This window comes from Rissa tridactyla, chromosome 23 (assembly GCF_028500815.1).
Source record: "Rissa tridactyla isolate bRisTri1 chromosome 23, bRisTri1.patW.cur.20221130, whole genome shotgun sequence".
In the NCBI taxonomy this organism is placed as follows: Eukaryota; Metazoa; Chordata; class Aves; order Charadriiformes; family Laridae; genus Rissa; species Rissa tridactyla.
This window is the reverse complement of record NC_071488.1, coordinates 2,634,991-2,651,776: the sequence shown is the minus strand read 5'-3', so window position 1 is coordinate 2,651,776 and position 16,786 is coordinate 2,634,991. Positions and strand designations below refer to the sequence as shown.

At 59.8% G+C, this 16,786-nt stretch overlaps 1 protein-coding gene across 6 annotated transcripts in view; it reads left to right on the top strand.

Annotated features, from left to right (window-relative positions):
* Positions 1-14,491, top strand: part of ZNF687 (zinc finger protein 687) — a 30,752-nt gene extending 16,261 nt beyond the window's left edge. For all 6 annotated transcript variants that reach the window (XM_054182809.1, XM_054182806.1, XM_054182805.1 and 3 more), the window contains exons 2-9: positions 4,362-6,628; positions 8,747-8,925; positions 9,474-9,650; positions 9,909-10,071; positions 10,340-10,636; positions 11,013-11,125; positions 11,462-11,603; positions 12,130-14,491. In XM_054182809.1, the coding sequence (XP_054038784.1) occupies positions 4,382-6,628; positions 8,747-8,925; positions 9,474-9,650; positions 9,909-10,071; positions 10,340-10,636; positions 11,013-11,125; positions 11,462-11,603; positions 12,130-12,603 (3,792 nt within the window). In that variant the 5' untranslated portion in view covers positions 4,362-4,381 and the 3' untranslated portion in view covers positions 12,604-14,491. The remainder of the gene's footprint in view (positions 1-4,361; positions 6,629-8,746; positions 8,926-9,473; positions 9,651-9,908; positions 10,072-10,339; positions 10,637-11,012; positions 11,126-11,461; positions 11,604-12,129) is intronic.
* Positions 14,492-16,786: the final 2,295 nt, after the last annotated feature.

Below are 16,786 nucleotides of genomic sequence, written 5' to 3'. Positions count from 1 at the left end.
AGCGGCTCCGGGCTCTGCTCCGCACCAGCATCCCCACGGAGGTTCACCAGCTTCCTGGCGTGCGTCCTGTCCAGGAGAGAAGCTCTTCTCGGCAGCTTTGTGTTTTCAGCCTGGTCTGGTTTTGCTTGGGGAGGTATGGTGGGGGATTTATGCCTTGCTGGGGGTGCAGCAAGGCTGGCTCCTCTGCGTTGCTTGTGAGCCATCCCCTGTCACAGGGAGAAGCAGTGTCGAGCCTGAAGACGGATCCATTGTCATCCCTTCAGGCTTCGCTCAGCCTGCCGACCCGAACCCACTTTGGGGATAGAGCTGGCACTATTTCCCTCCGTGCAGGATGGAGGAGAATTTCCCTCGCTTCTCCTTTTTTCTTCTTGGGAATCTTTTCCAGCGTAGCAACCTGTTTTTCTCCACTTTACTGTAAATATTTGTATCCTGCTAAACGGTGATTAGAAAAGTCATTTGAAAAACAAATGTCCTTGTGTCATGCCGTTCTCACGCAGAGATCCTGTGCTGAAGAACCAGATGGCAGCGCTGGGAGAGGAGCGTAGCGTTCGGTATCTCCCCCTGCCGCAGTATTTTAAAGCCTGGTGCTTTTCCTTCTGGTCCTCTCACCGATGCCTTCCCTCCACTGAGGTCGCGGCTGAAATTCTGCATTGCCTGGAGGAGCACGTGGTGAAAACTGGCTTTAGAAAGCGGGGTGAACTTGTTGAAATCTCCCAGAAATGAGTCTGCTTCCCCAAAGCCGGTGCTGGAAGGAGACGTTTAGCGGCACAGACCGGGCAGAGCAGGGTCTGGGAGGCACACGCAGGCAATCGCGGTAACCAGCAGCAAAGGCTAATTTCTTTTTTTGGGATCTAGATTATCAGCCCTCCTGTAAGGACAGTCTCTGTCCCCCGAAACGCAGGCGCGTTGTGACTTCATCCCAAAGTGGAATAGGACGTTTGGTTAAAAACCTCATGCGTTTATAGAGAGGTAAAGAAGCACAATCCGACTTGTGCTCTTTGAGACCTCATTCCTGTGTATTTCAACCTCACACACAAAATTGTTGCTAGCAGAATCCCCTCCGCCGCCTGGCTGGTGAGGCCTGTGCCGTAGCTTCCTCGGCGTCCCTGGGGGAGACTGCTCTGCTCTCACGGGAACATCCCTGGCTAGAAGGTGGCTCTGCCGTTCACCGCGGTGGTTTTCCATTTCGTGGCATGGATGCCTTCCGCCCAGGTCTTCCTTTTCTTGCCTCCCAGTGGCTTTTTCCGATGTCGAATCCTTTGTGCTTTTGCAGGCTAGAAATATTACTCCTGCCCTACAGACCTGCCTTTTCTGTCCCATCTTCCCCTTCGGCTTTAGTGGAGATTTAAGAGCCAGCGAGCACTTGCCATGTTAACTTCTTCCCCCGCAGTGCTGCGACGGGATCTGGGGGTTGGCAGAAGCAATGCTGGTAGAAAGGCACCCACTTGCATTTTAAATGTCAGCGTCGTTCTGGAGCAGCGGATTCATTGGTGGCCCACAGACCCCGTGCTGCACCCGGCGGAGATCCCCTTGGGGTGACCTATGGTGAGAGTTAAAAATAAAGCTAGACTAAGCCTCCTTACTAAGCTGTCTGTCGGGAAAACCACCAGAGTCTTTGCAGCCCGGCTAAGCCTGAGAATAGCTGAACTGGGCGTACAAGGGGGTTTGCCAGGTACAAAAAAAAGACCAAACCACGTGTGAGAGCAGTGCCAAGGCTGTTTCTGTACTCTGTTTGGCCTCCAGCACTGTTCTGTCACCAGGTACTCGCGTAGGAGAGGGTGAAGACTGGTCGAGAGACTTCCAGCTGCACAAGGTAGTAGGTAGTTTTTGTTTTGGGCACAAGCGGAGTGGAGCTGTGATCGCTGCCGCTCGCCTCTGAGGAAACCCAGCTCGGATGGGAGCTGCTGCTCCTTCCCAGATGCTGCCATGGAGGGGATGGGCACCAGCTCTGCTCGTTTCCTCCATCCACCTCCAGTTTGGGAAAGGATGAACGCTGCGGGACGGAGCTCTTTGCCATGGGAGTCTGTCTGGCCTCTGTGCACACCGCGGGGTCTCCAAAATGGGAACCGCCATGGAGGCTCAGAGGAGCTCTTCTGAGGACACGACCCTTCCCCTGAGCAGCACCAGCATGCGAGGAACGCATTCCTGGCCCGTGATGTGGTGCCCTCTCCCCGGGATGCTGCGTGCTGCCAGGCTGCAGCCGTCAGCAAAAGCCTTTCTGTGACCAGCGGGAAGCTGGAGCATCGCGTCGAGGCGAGATGAAGCGCCGAAACTCTGAACCGGCTGCTCCGGGTTGCACAGGGGCGAGGGTTGTTGTGGTCTCCAAAGCCCGAGGGTCATACAGGGACGTGTCTGAGAAGAGACGCTGCTCCTGCACAAGGAGAAAACTAGTCTGTGTTCATCCCTGATCTGATAGGAGAGATGGAAACCAGCTTCATTAGCTCTGCTGCCAGTTTGGCCAGCGCTAAGAATCCGTCCATCCGTCCATCCATCCATCCCACTCCTCACAAATAGGCGGACAGGACTTGAGGAGATTATTAAAATAATTCATGTCGCAGCTGCCTGTTTGCGGGGACTCTGAACCACTCCCCACCGCAGCAGCCGGTAGGACAAAGGGATGGATGCTGTGTCCCGAAGATGAGACAGATGAAGGTGCCTGCGATGTGCCACCACCGGGAGGATGCTCGGGTTAATCTGTGGAGACAAATGCTGCAGGTTTTCTTCCTGCTGGTGGTTTGGCAGGTTTCAGAGCCGTGACTTGTTTCTGGCATAAATCGTGGCAAGGCCGAGGGCTTCCAGCACTGGGTTGTGGAGGCTTTTGGTCCCCCAGCTGCCGGCCACGCAGGCTAAACTTCTCCATCAGCGTTGGTGGGTTTTAAACTGAGCTTCCTGTCAGGGAATCCCTCCCTTTTGCAAAAAGCAGATTTACCCACCATGTACGTTGTCCTTTCCCGTCCCGCAGGGTCTGGTCTGCTGCCGGTGGATTTTGCCGTGGCCGTTGGAGCAGCTTTGCTGCCTGTCCTTCCCGCTGCCATTGCCACCCCCCAGCAGGGACAGCCGGACAGGCTGTGAGTCTCCTTGGAGCGGCTGGGCCGGGCCGTCAGCTGCGGCCATGTCCCTGGCACATGAGCTGTGCTGGCGGAGGAGCAGATTGCTGCAGCGGGAGGCAGGGCCAGGGCAGGGCGAAGGCAGGCGGGCAGCGAGGGCTCCAGTGGCCTTGGCTTGATCTGCGGCAGCTGGGGGAAGAGGTGACTGCCAGGGCTGGCTCTCCGCGGCGCGGCAGGGTGTTTGCATTGACCCCTCACAGCCTCCGAGATAAAGGTTTCTCTTCTTTCTTCTTTCACTTTTGCTGACTGACGTTAGGAGTAGCCGTCCACCCTTCACAGAGCAGAAAACCCAAGGACAGCGCACCCCGATACTGTCCCTGAGACCCCCCCATCCCCTCCCGGCGGATCCACTTCCCCTGGGCAGACACACGTCCAGCTGCTCTCCAACACGTGGGGTGTCCCCCGTCCTCCTGCCTAGTGGGATCTTTTGCTTGGTTATCCTTATAAATCAGAGTCTTTCCTCCTGCCTAAGCCACATCCCCTGGCTGCAGCTTAATCCTGGGATTTCTTACCCAGCCGGCAGCGACAGGAGGAACATTATTCCCTTTGTCTCCGCCGCAGCCATGTTTTGAAACCTGTTGCCATGTCTCCCCTCAGCCTCCCACGTTTCTTCATCCGTTGCTCCACAGCCCACGTGTTCGAGGTCTCTCACCTGAGTCTTCTTGTTATTGTCTGGATGCCTTCCTTGTGAGCCGTGTCCTCGTGGGCCTGGCCTTGGGACTGGCCTTGCTGCTGCCGGGGGGGGAAGGACGGTTCCCGCGTCATATCGAGTGCCCCCGACGGGGTGTTCCCCTTGCAAGGCCTTCGTTCTTTCTGCAGCTCTCGTCCTGATTCGTGTCTGGCTGGTGATTCATTGCAACCCGCCGATCCTCTGCCGCGGAGCTGTTGCCCTCAGCTTGTACATACGTGGGGAATTGCTCCGGCCTTGGGGCAGTGCTGTCCTTGGCCAGGCTGCATCCCGTGGTCTCGAACATCTCTCCCAAGGCCCTGGGATTCTTCTGAACCTTCTTCTGCCCTGGCTCGAGATCAAAAAATGATAAGCAAACAAACGAAGTGAAAAAGGCCGAGAAGCGTTATGGTTTGCCCGAGGGGTGCAAGGCTGGGGTTCAAAGGGAATGCGGCACGGGGATTTCGTGCTTAGCGTGGGGCTCGGGAGAAGCAAGTTCCCATCCGAGTCTCTGCTACGTGGCTCTGATGGCTTCATCCGCCTGCCTGGGTCACGGTGCTAATGCTTCTCTCCTTGCTCTGTTGCAGACTCTGCCATATTCCCCGCCATGGGTGACATGAAAACTCCGGATTTCGATGACCTTCTGGCAGCTTTCGATATTCCTGACATCGACACCAACGAGGCCATCCATTCTGGCCATGAGGAAGCTGACGCTCACATCAAGCAAGTCCCCGGGGAGCCAGGACCCCCTGACCATGTCCTCCCCCACACGGACATCACTGCTGTCAGCGTGATCGTGAAGAACACCGTCTGCCCCGAGCAGCTCGATGCCCTGGATGGGCGCAGCAAAGATGGACACGTCATTGGGCCTCGCTTGCTGCAGAATGGCTTTGGGGCCACCGAGATGCCCAGGTCGCCCACCTCCAGGTCTGTGGAAGCTGTGGCATCCTCCAACGGGGAGTGCTGGGTGAAGGAAAAAGGCCCCAAACCCCTGGATATCTTCTCCCATTTTAGCCCCGATCCCAATGAAGACAACGCTGCCAACCTGATTGACAGACCCCGGGAGTGTAAGCCGAAAGAGAAATCCCTGGCCGTGCCCTCCCTCTCCCCGTCTCCCACCCCGTCGCTGGAGTGCAAGGAGCCCATGGGAGAGAGCACGGAGAACCTGCCCCCGACTTTCCCGCAGTCCTTCGAAACAAGCCAGGCAGGGGGTGCAAATGGGTCCCCTCCGACCATCCCCTGCATCAAAAAAGAGGAGTCTGACTCGGAGGAGGTGGGCCGCGAAGCCAGCCCGAAGGGTTTGGCTGTAGCCTTGGGTGACAGTCCCTTGGATCACCTGAAATCAGTCACCGTTCGCTACTCCACGGATGATTCTCCCATCACGTCCTGGCCCGGTTCTGATCCAAACCTGGACAGCAGCACCAGTAACCTTCCTGAAGTGAAACGCTCGCCCGCCAGCCCCCGGGAGCCGTTCTTCAAGCCTTCCTCCCCGGTGGTACAAAGCCCCAGACTCCCCAGTTCTCCAAAACAGCTGGACAACATCACCCTCAAGGAAGAGCAAGAAATTCTGGAGAAGTCAATGGGAAGTCCGCAGAGTATGTCCAGCGCTGAGGAAGAGGAGGAGGAAGAAGACAACAACAATGATTCCCCTTCTTCCAATTCCTCGCGGCCCCTGAAGGTGCGGATTAAAACCATCAAAACCTCTTGTGGCAGCATCACCCGGACAGTGACCAGAGTCTCATCAGACTCAGAGCCGGGCTCCACCAAGGGGCCAGCCGAGCAGAGCTCCCAGGAAACCTCTCTTGAGGGTGCCGGCTTCTCGGCATCGGCAGAGAAAGAGGAAGGGATCGCGCTGGAGGTGGCCAAGGAGAAAATGGAGCTCTCCAGTCCCTTGAAAACCATTGAGGGCCCCAAAATCGTCAGTGTGCAGCTTGGCAACGGCACCAAGCTCAAAGGGACGGTCCTGCCCGTCTCCACCATCCAGAATGCCAGCAGCGCCATGCTGATCGCTGCCAGCGTGGCTCAGCAAAAATCTGTGGTGCTGCCGGCAAAGACGGGTAAAGCCGTGGCCAAGAACATCATCAACCTGGTGCCACAGACCCTGCCCAAAGCCGACACCAGGACCAACATCAGCACCGTGACGCAGACCACCACCATCACCACCACGGCCAACCAGAAAGTCAACGGCACCACAGTTGTGATGGTGCAGCCGCAGAAGCCGTCCCCCACCATCGCGGGCACGGTCATTTCCAGGAGCCAGTCCAGCCTCGTGGAAGCCTTTAACAAGATCCTCAACAGTAAAAACCTTTTGCCAACGTACAAACCCAACCTGAATCCTCCGGCCGACGCGAGCCTCGCCCTGCCTCCCTTCGGTTACCGCTGCCTGGAGTGCGGGGACTCCTTCGCCCTGGAGAAGAGCTTGGCTCGCCACTACGACCGGCGCAGCATGCGCATCGAGGTGACCTGCAACCACTGCACCAAACGCCTCGTCTTCTTCAACAAGTGCAGTTTGCTCCTGCACGCCCGGGAGCACAAGGACAAAGGCCTGGTGATGCAGTGCTCCCATTTGGTCATGAGGCCGATCGCTTTGGATCAAATGATCGGGCAGCCGGACATCACTCCCCTGGTCTCGGTGACTTCCTTCCCCGCTAGCAAAGTGACTGGTGTGGCTCAGGACACCTTGGCCGCAGCCAACGGGGCTCAGGACCTCCCCATCCTGCCTCTGAGCAACAGCTCAGAGCAGACCAACTACAGCTGCTTCAGGTGCCTGGAGTGCAAAGAGCAATGCAAAGACAAAGCCGGGCTGGCCGCGCATTTCCAGCAGGCAGTGACCACGGGGACCACCAGCAGCACGGTATGTATGTGGGAGGGACAGTGGGAGTTGGACGTGAGTGTCCCTGGGGCTGCGGGACAGCAGTGAAGGACTCCCCAAACGTGAGCCAGGCAGCGCCTGCCTGTGCACGCCCGATTCCTCCCCATGTAAAACTCCTGCAGGAAGGAAAACGCCCGAGCCAGAGTTTGGCTCGTGCCCACGAGGCACTGGGTGGAGGGGAGGGAGGCTGATGTCGGCTGGTGGTAAAGCTGCCCCGTGGGTGCGGGAGCCGGGGTGCAGCCAGGAGGGAAGAGGGGGTCCCCGAGCATCGGTGCCCTGCCTGCCGGCACCCGCTGTGGGATGTAGCCGTCCCCACGGAGCCATGTTAGAGCCCTGGGCGCTGCTTCCTCTTTCGCCAGCTTGAAGCACAAATGGAGTCTGGAGAAACCAGGGTGCGTGGGGTTGTTTGTTTGGTTGGTTTTTTGTTTGTTTTTTCCCCCTCCTCTCTGAGAGCCAACCTTGAGATCCCGTGCGCTTCCTGCTGCTGCCGGCACATCCTGGTTTGTTAGGGCAGGCAGCGTCCAGCAAACACACGGGATTAACGCTGCCGAGGGATGACCTTTAAAAGGCAAGGAGGGAAAATGGGTCCACGGAGGAGTCCTGTCCTCCCTGTGGCATGTCTTCACCTTTCCCTTTGTCCTGAGACATCCAGCCCCCTTGTTCGACCCCCTCGGCTTCCTTTGCATAGAAGGAATTTGCTGTTTCCTGGTAACTCTGTTTACTTTGAAGCTGCTGCTGTAGCCAGGATGCTGTTCAGATGCAGATGTTACGGCCCTGCTGCTACGGAGCAGGGCTGCTTTCTGTTTGAAGGTCACCAGGAGCGCCAAGATTCACATGCATGTATGGTTTGTCCCAAGGAGCTTTCCTTTAACGGGAGGATTTCTTACTCCCATCCCCTCTCGTTGCCTTGGTGTCAATGGAGGGCTTGGGACACGCCGAAGACGGGGTGTCCACAGCGGGGCTGCAGCAGGAGCATCAAGAGGGCACAAAGGGGAGGAGATCAGGGACAGGAGAACCTGGGGAAATGGTCTTTATCTCCTCATAGGCACCTGCTGCCTGCGAATGCGGCAGCGTAGTGTTTCTAGCTCCGAGGGAGCCCATCTGCCAGGAGTGCTTGAGCTTGGGAATTCAACCAGCAGTTGCTGGCAGGGCAAAACCTGTTACCAGCCTTCCCCGAACCAGAGTGGCTTTGTCCCCGTACCCGGCAGACGGACGGACTCCTCCCTAAACCAGCACTGCCTACGGACAAGTTTTTTTCCTTTAAAATAAAGAGACCCAGAGGCTTTCCTCAGCACAGCGAGGGATGGGGATGGCTGAAGCCATAAGCCTCCGTAATCCTCTTCCTCACCTGCTGCCTTTCATCCCCTCACCCTTTCCGACGTGCCCCTTGTCCCTGCTCCGTCTCCCGGGCTGTCTTTAGCTGCTCTTCCCTCTCCGATCCCTCGCTCCCTCCTGTTGCCCTGCTGCCAAAATGGCCCTTGGGTGTCTCTTTGGAGCCCAGTCTGGGTACCGGCCCCTCTGAGGACAGCTTGCTGTGCCTGGCACCTGGCCGGGGGCTGCCCCTTGCCTTCCTTGCCCCACCTTTGCTCCGGTAATCGGATCTTTCAGAGCAGCTCCTGTCGGAAGCTCCGGCCCATTTCTTCCAAGTCCTTGTCAGCTTCTCCCCTCGACATCCCCGTGTCCATACGCTGGTGTGGAGTTAGAAATAGTTTCAAAACGGTTTTGGCAGCTGGTTTGACTATGCCCCCGCTCCCTCCGGTAAAACTCCCTCGCCGAGCGGCTGGTCCCTGGCTAACCCTTGGCACGCGCTGCATCTGGGACCCATCTGTGATGAAAAGCCTGGAAAAGGCATCTTGTCTGCGTGCGAAACGCCCTCAACAATTACCCAGCAAGCTGGTGCAAGCAGATTATCTCCTAAAACATGCCCTGCAGAGTCCCGGCACTTCTCTTTCCCCGGCGGCACGTGGATTGGGGCTGCTTTGGCTGTTGCAGGTTGTTTGCCAGTCCGTCTGTGCAAGAGGCTTAAAAGCCCTTTTGTACACGTGGTACCTGCCAGGCTGAACCTCTCGATGCTCTTCTCCCCCCCCCACCCCCCCTCAGGTTTGTACAACGTGTCCCATGATCATGTCCAATCGCTGCAGCTTTAACGCCCATCAGCGGATGCACAAAAACCGGCCTCCCCACGTCTGCCCCGAGTGCGGAGGGAATTTCCTCCTGGCGAACTTCGAGAGCCACCTGAAGGAGGCCTGTCTGCACTTCTCCCGCAGAGTCGGGTACAGGTAAGGCTCCGCAGCCTGCGCTCGGGGCAGAGGGACCTGAGGGGGACACCGGGACTGAAGGGGAGAGTCCCGAGTCCGCGGCGGGTTTCCATTTTGCAGGTGGGGCCGGAATCCCCATTCCTTCTCCCCACCGGTGCTGGGTGCAGGGCTGAGGGTGAACATCTCACTTTACCCCTTCTCTGGTTCTCACCCCTTGATCACCCTCCCAGGAGGGAATTTTCCTCCTCCTGGGACCTCCTGGCCACTGTTTCACCTCAGTCATGGCTGGCAGCAATCTCTCCTTGCTCTGCTCCTTCTGATGAGCTGCCTGGGCCCTGGATCCACCAGCGATGGGCAGGACGGGTTACTCCCAACTGGGATCCTCCCAGAGCCCAGCTTTGGATCCTGGTGTCGGTTGGGGCGGGGGCTCTTCCCAAGTCGCGGGAAGCAGGCGCGGGCTCCCATGCCCCGGTTTCTCTTTGCTGTTAGCCCTCGGTGTGCCCCAGTCTCTGTGGCACGGCTGAGCTCCCTGTGCTGTTTGTCCCCTGCCCCTTCCTCCCGCTCTCCAGGTGTCCCAGCTGCGCTGTGGTCTTCGGAGGGGTCAACTCCATCAAGTCCCACATCCAGACCTCCCACTGCGAGGTGTTCCACAAGTGCCCCATCTGCCCCATGGCGTTCAAGTCGGCCCCCAGCGCCCACGCGCACGTCTACACGCAGCACCCTGGCTTCAGCAACCAGCAGTCCAAGTAAGTGTTCCCCGTGAGCTGGCGTCCCAGCAGATCTCTCCGGGAGAACTGGGAGCATCCTCAGCGGGCGGGACGGTGGGGGAAGAGCTCAGCACCAGTGTGGGCAGCTGCATCCGTCTCCTTTTCGCTTCCCCGTCCCTTGGCGTGGGTCAGACTGCACCCGGGGCTGCTCTCCTCCCTCTCGCCAAAGGGGTTCTTCCAAGTTCCTCTTGATCCCAACCTGGGCTGTGCCGACGGTGGTGTTTTTTCCTCCGACAGAATGATTTACAAGTGTGCGATGTGCGACACGGTCTTCACGCACAAGCCTCTGCTCTCCTCCCACTTCGACCAGCATCTGCTCAACCAGCGGGTCAGTGTCTTCAAGTGTCCGGACTGCCCGCTGCTCTTCGCCCAGAAGCGCACCATGCTGGAGCACCTCAAGGTACCGCTGCGGCGCTCCGTGCACAACCTGTTGATATCGATATTTGCTAATTATCCTTCACCGGGGGCACAGGAGGCCGGATTAGGGCCGACAGTTCTTCACTGACGCAGCAAGGCCCTGAGATCTGGTTCCCTTGTCCCCGCACTGCCTGTCCCAAAGCCTGCGGACACGAGCCTGGGGGTGGGCAGGCGTTCCTTCCAGCCTGCCGCAGTGCTGGCGGAAAATCCCGGCCCCAAACAGCTGCCAACACCTTGTCTTTGCTTTCCAGAACACTCATCAGCCCCAGAAGCCCAAGGAAGACCTGGCAAAGAAGGCGACCGTCCTGCTCACGCCGAAGCAGGAGCCTGTTGAAACCCCCGTGTCCAAGATCTCAGAGGATTCGTCGTCCTCCACGGAGGAGGACGAGCCCCCCAGCTCCCCGGAGCTGCGCAAGACCAAGCGAAGCCGCTTCCAGCGCAAGACGGTCAACAAGTCGAAGGGCAGCGGGTGGACGTGCGGCGTTTGCCACTCCTGGTTCCCGGAGCGCGACGAATACGTCTCCCACATGAAGAAGGACCACGGCAAGGTGAGGAGAAGGCTCCAGCTCCGGCTCTGCCAAGCCCTTGGGAATGTTGGGGGGGGATGTTTGTGGCACAGAGCAGCAGAGCAGGACACCCGGGCTCTTGCTGGGCCGGGAGCGTGTTCTGCCGTGGTTTGGGCATTCCTTCTCCCCCAGCACAAACTCGGTTGGGGTTGAGGTTTTGGGGAGCAGGGACGTTACCTGTTCTGGTGAACAGCAAAGACCAGATACTCGTTATCCAAATGTGGGATGGGTAAGGAGAGGAAATCTGAGGCAGCGCCGAGTTCCCACCTCTGGCTTCCCCAGGCAAGCGGGGAGTCCCGTTCTCCGGCCTCTCGGAGGCTCCCCATGCCGTACCCACCCGCCTCTTTGTTTCTTGCAGTCGGTGAAGAAGTTCCCATGCCACCTGTGCGAGCGCTCCTTCTGCTCCGCTCCCAGCCTCCGGAGACACGTGCGAGTGAATCACGAAGGGATCAAGCGCGTCTATCCCTGCCGGTACCCACAGCACCTTCCGCGTTTGGCTGAGAAAAGGGGTCTGGTTTGAGAGGGGCGACTTTGGTTTTCCTCAGTCAAGCTGTTGCGGGGAGGATAAAGCTACAGGTGGTTCGAGTGTGATGGGGATTGAACAAGTGGCCTGGAAATAGGAGGGGAAGGAGGTACCGGGAAGGAGCCTGGGGTTTTATACCCTCTAGAGGGATGTGGGTGAGCACATTTGTGGGTAGAATTGGGGGTCAGGATGCCAGATCCAAGCTTTCCCGGGGGAGCCAGGCCTGGGGCTGGGCTCCTCGCTGCGGAGCATCCCTTCACTGCCTCCCCGCCCCGGCCCTGCAGGTACTGCACGGAGGGCAAACGGACCTTCAGCAGCCGGCTCATCCTGGAGAAACACATCCAGGTGCGACACGGGATCAAGGTGACCGACCAGACCAAGAGCCAGGAGGTCGTTATTGCCCGGATAGGGACCGGCACCACGCAGGTACGGGGTGTCTCTGGTCTCTCGGGCGGCTCGCAAAGGGCTGGGGCCTTGCGGAGGTTTTGGGCAGGGTTGAAGGCATCGCCCTGAGCCCTGGCCCTGCCTCCACACGTCCTGCAGTGCCCGGGACTGGCAGCTCCCTCCCTCTGGGAGGCCCAGCGCCTGCTGGGTGGGTGCGGGCCCCGTCTGGGCGCAGCTTGCTTGGCTCCCGCCTCTCCCTGCCAGCACGGCAGGGACGGAACTTGGCTCAGCCTCTCGCTGCGTGCGGGGAGAAGGCAAAATGTCCCCTCTGGCTTAGAGCTGCCCCAGGGTGCGAGGGGCGAAGGCGCCTGGCACGAGGGGCACAGGCGAGTCGAAGGCTGTTGTGAGAGCCCCTCGGCTGGGGTTACCGGCAGGGACGCAGCTCTTGGGGCCTTTATCCGAGCAAACCTCTGCAGGAGCCCGTTGGGAAACCCCCGAGGAGGCTGGGTTCTGCCAGGAGCTGCTCAAATCGGGCATCCATTAAAGCTTATCCAAACCGTTCCCGTAGGTGTCCAGTCGGAAGCGGAAGCTGTCCTCGGACGAGGGCGACTCGTGCAGCGAGGAGCCCGACAGCACCACCCCTCCCTCCAAAAACCCCAAGGGCGACCGCAAGGCTCCCTTCCGCTGCCGAAAATGCGGTTACCTCGCCAGCAGCTCAGCCGACTTCCAGGAACACATCCCCCAGCACCGGACTGACGAGAGCTCCCACCAGTGCCGGGAGTGCGGGCTCTGCTTCACCTCCCAGGTCTCCCTCAACCGCCACCGTTTCATCACCCACAAGAAGAAGAAGGGAGCGGGCGAGATGGAGGAGCCGGGGCCCCGCAGCCCCCTGGAAGGAGGCGCCCAGCACGCGGCCGACGGGAAACTCTCCTGCAAGGTGTGCGGCCGCTGCTTCGACAGCCAGCTCAACCTCAAGACGCACTTCCGCACTCACGGCATGGCCTTCATCCGTGCCAGGCAGAACGCCAGCCCCGAAAACTAGGGCCCTGGGCAGAGGGGGAACGAGATACGTGTATATAATCAGCACAGAGCTCTTCGCGACGGAGGCTGCCCGTGCCCGCCTGGGCTCCCCCTTCCTCCCTCCCTCCACCTCCTCCTCCTGGGCAGCGTTTTGGATAAAGGAGCCATGAAGAGAGAGAAGAGCCGGCCGGCACGATCCGACCTGACTCCGTGTGCCCGGCTGGCTGAATGGGCTCGGCCGGCGTCCCCCAGGGCCGGGGGTTTGTCCCACCTCGTTGGTGGCCGGGAGCCGGGGGAAGGCAGGATTTCGGCTGCCTTATTGTCCCGGAGCTGAAGGGCAGAGTCCAGACTCACTGCCCCGCTCTCGGGGAGACCAAACGGTTTGTTCACTGTTCGCTGCTCTGTCCTCAGGCGGGGACGTCACCCCCCCCACAGCCGCTCCGCGGGGAGGGACGGTGGCCTTCCTCCCCCGCGGGGATGAGGAGGGGAGAGTGACGCCTCCCACCCCGCGGCCAGTGTTGGCCATCCCGAGTCGCCAGCTCCTCTCTTAGACCGCGGGCTCTGCCCGGCCGCGCTGTGCCGTGTGGGAAGCCCGGCCGAGGCTGCGGCAGCCCCTTGGGGACCCGGGGGGACTTCGCCATGGCAGGACAGAGCCGTCTGTGCTGACAACAATGTCACAGCAAAATCACCTTTTTTTTTTTTTTTTGGTTGTTTTTTTTTTTTCTTCTTTTTTCTTTTCTTTCCCTTTTGAATGTCGCTTATTTTGTATTTTGCCGGGGGCCGTGGGGAGAAGCCGATTCGACTCGTGGCCGGTCGCTGTCGTCGCAGAGACACCCCGTCCCGTCCGTGGGGCTCCGCTCGCCGGCCCCGGTGTCCCCGCTCCCCCTTCGCCACCGCTTGCACTAACCCGAGGCGGCGCCGGGGCTTCGGCTGCTCCTCGCCTCGTGCCCAGGACGCCGCGCGGGGCCCCGGGCTGGCAGCCTTCCTCAGGGAGGAGGAGGAAGAGGAGGAGAAGTTTCGTTTGTCAGCGGAAAAACCGAAGCCAAGGAAAGGCCTCTGGGTGATATTAGCAGGAGCCTGGTGGCACCGTCACCCCCCCCCGGCACCACGAAGCTGCAGCGAGGGGTGTGTGTGTGGGGGGGGTTCTCCCCGTGCCCCAGCAGGATCGGGGCCGGGCCGCTCTCCGGGCGAAGGAGCCGTGAGGAGAGGGAAAAACTGCCGCCGAATCCCGTTACAGACTGAAACGCTGACGGTGAGTCTTGGGGGGCTTTTCCCAGGGGCGCTGGCGTCACCCGCCGCCGCCCCCCGCTTCCCACCGGCTCTGGGTGTCGAGGGCTCTGCTCGGGCCGGGCTTTACCGGCTGCTCCTCTTCCTCGGCGTGGCGCGGAGCGGCTCCCCCTCGGCCACCGCGAACCGCGTCCCCGCGCGTGCCAGAGTCGGCCCCGGCACCCCGGGGTCCCGCCTGCGCCGGGGCTGTCACCGCGGCCCCCCATCGCCTGCGGGGAAGGAGGAAAAAAAACAAAAAAACATCCGGCAAAGGAACTTTCTACTTGTTCTGTTCGTTTAGCGCCTGTGCTTGGGGTAGGGTGTTTGTGCGAGTCATTATTTCAGTAACTTAACGTGGGGCTCCTTCTTATTTCCTTGTGAATAACCTCTAACACGCCGTGTAAAGTTGTATCATACACTAAAAGCGACACAAAAAAAAAAAAAAGAAAAAAAAAAAAGAGAGAGAGAAAAGCTACTGTTGTGATTTTTGGGTTCTGTTTTGGTTTGGTTTTTGGTTTTTTGTTTTTTTTTTTTTTTTTCCCCCTTCTTATTTCCTGAGGTGGGGAAGGCTGGTTTGCCGGGGGGTGGGAGGGTTTGGTTCTTTTTTTATTTCCCTTTATTTTATTTTATTTTATTTTTATTTTATTTTTTTTTTTTTTTTTTTTCTCCTTTTTTTTTTTTTGTAAAGCGGCGCGGAGGTGGGGGGGGGGGCCGTCCTCCCCCTCGCTGCAGGTGGATTCAGCTGAACGGCACCGAGCCGGGGCGGGGGGAGGCTTTTAAAAGAAAAGGAGAAAAAAATATAAAAACAACCAGCGCTTCCCCCAGCCCCTGGGCCAGGTCCGTCCCCCCCCCCCCCCCCCCCCCAAACCTTCGCCTCCCCGAACCCCCCCCCCCCCCCCAGCTGTATCGCGTGGGGCTGCGAACGTGTAAATGATGTTTAATAATAGAGAAGAACCTAAAGTTTCTACGAGTTTTAGAGGAAGGAAACGAAACAAATTGCTTTGTAATCTCTTGGGTTTCAAGCACTTCAGTGCCTTTAGAGCGACTTGTGTTGGCGCGGGGGGGGGGGGGGGGGGGGGGTTGGGGGGGGGGGGTTGTGTGTGTGGGGGCGGCTTCTACTCTTGTTTTTAAGGGGTTGTGATTCTGCTACATTAAAACTTCGGGCACTGCGAGAGGCTCTCAGGTATCCTTTATTCTTGTAGTAATAATGCAATTAAACTTTTAGTGGTTTAACCCCTGCTGTGCCCTGTCTTGCTTACATGGCCCCCGGGGGGGGGGGGGCGGCAGCTGTCCCCCGACCCCCTCCCAAGGGGGGGTTGGTCCTGCCCCAAAATGGGGGTGGAAGGGGCTGAGCACCCCCCTCTCCCCCCCAAAATCCCCTTAGGGCTGCTCTGAGCCCCCCCCGCAAGGCTCAGGGGGCGCCCCCCCCCCCCCCCCCCAAGGCGGTGGGTGATTGCCCGTGACCACGGTTTTAGGGCTCCCTTGGCGTGGGGGGCCCCCCCCCCAGCCCCTGATGGACCCCCCCCCCCCCCCCCCCCGCGGTGGTTCCTGGCCACTGGCAGCCAGTGTGTTTAAAATAGAATGTTTGGGTTTTTTAATGCTAAATAATCAACATGACAAATAATTAGTGCTAAACAAAGAGCCGGAGGACAGTGGGGGGCGGGGTGGGGGGGGGGGGTGTCACACTGGGCGGGGGGAGCTACAGCCAGGGAGGGGACAAGGGAGGGGACAATGCTGCTGTCACCATCTGACCTGCAGGGATGAGACTGGGGGGGGCGGACGGGGATTCTGGGGGGGGGTGTCACTGCTCTTAGAGCAAAGAAAGGGACTGGGGGGGGGGGGGGGGGGTCTCCTGAGCCCAGACGGCCTGGTTGGGGGGGGGGCGGGTGGTGGTGTAATGGTTGGTAGAACTTTTGGGCTGCCATGTTTGCCTTCCCATGGGCTGGCTCTTATGTGTGTGTGTGTGTGTGTCCCCACTGCAGCCACATCTGCCCCCGGGCGGGGGGGGGGGGGCGCTGGGGATGGGCTTGGACTTGGGCCTCCCCCCGGGATGGGACCAGGCTCCTGCCCAGCTCTGGCCCTGGCGCTTCTCCCAGGTTCAAACCCACCTGAGGGGACACCCCCCCCCCACCCCCCTCCCCCCCCACCCCCCCCCACCCCTCCCCCCGCCAAGGGCTGCCAGGCCGAGGGTCGAGGCCAGGAAAAGCAACCAGGAATTATTGCGGGGGGGGGGGGGGGGGGGGGGGGGGGAGTCACAGTCCCAAAGTCCTGGAACAGAGTCAAAAGAAAAAAAAAAAAAAAAAAAAAGAAAAAAACCCCAACACACCCCCCCCCCCCCCCCAAAAAAAAAAACGCTTGAAAGGGGGCACGAGGCAGCACCAATACCACACACCCCCCCCCACCCCCCCCGGCCCCGGGGTGGGCACCGGCCTCCAGGAACCCCCAACTCTGACGTCCCGGGACGGTGCGGGAGCGGTGACGGACGCGGGGAGGGACACGGGGACGTTCAGCTTCGGTGAGGGGGTGGCAGCGGGGAGGGGGGGGAAAAAGGGGGGTGCGAGAAACAAAGGAAGGGGCCGAGGGGCTGCGGAGCGGGGACACACACACACACACACACACACACACACACACGACCATGCGGGGACGGGCCCTCCGGGGTCACGCCGCCCGCCTTCAGCAAACGGCTCAAGTCACAGCAGCCACCGGCGGGTGGGGGCCAGGTGCGACTCCTACCCCCCACCCCCCCACCCCCGGCCAGGTCCTAACGTGTCATGGGATTGTGGGAGCGTTCACAGGACACCAACGGGCGGTAATACTGACGGGAGGAGGTGGGGGCGGGGGGGGGGGGGGCCAGTGCTACCCCCAGTCCCGAGGCCCTTTGCTGGCTTTCGTCCGGCCGCTGCCGGCCCCAGCAACAGTTACCGCATGATCCGTTTCGC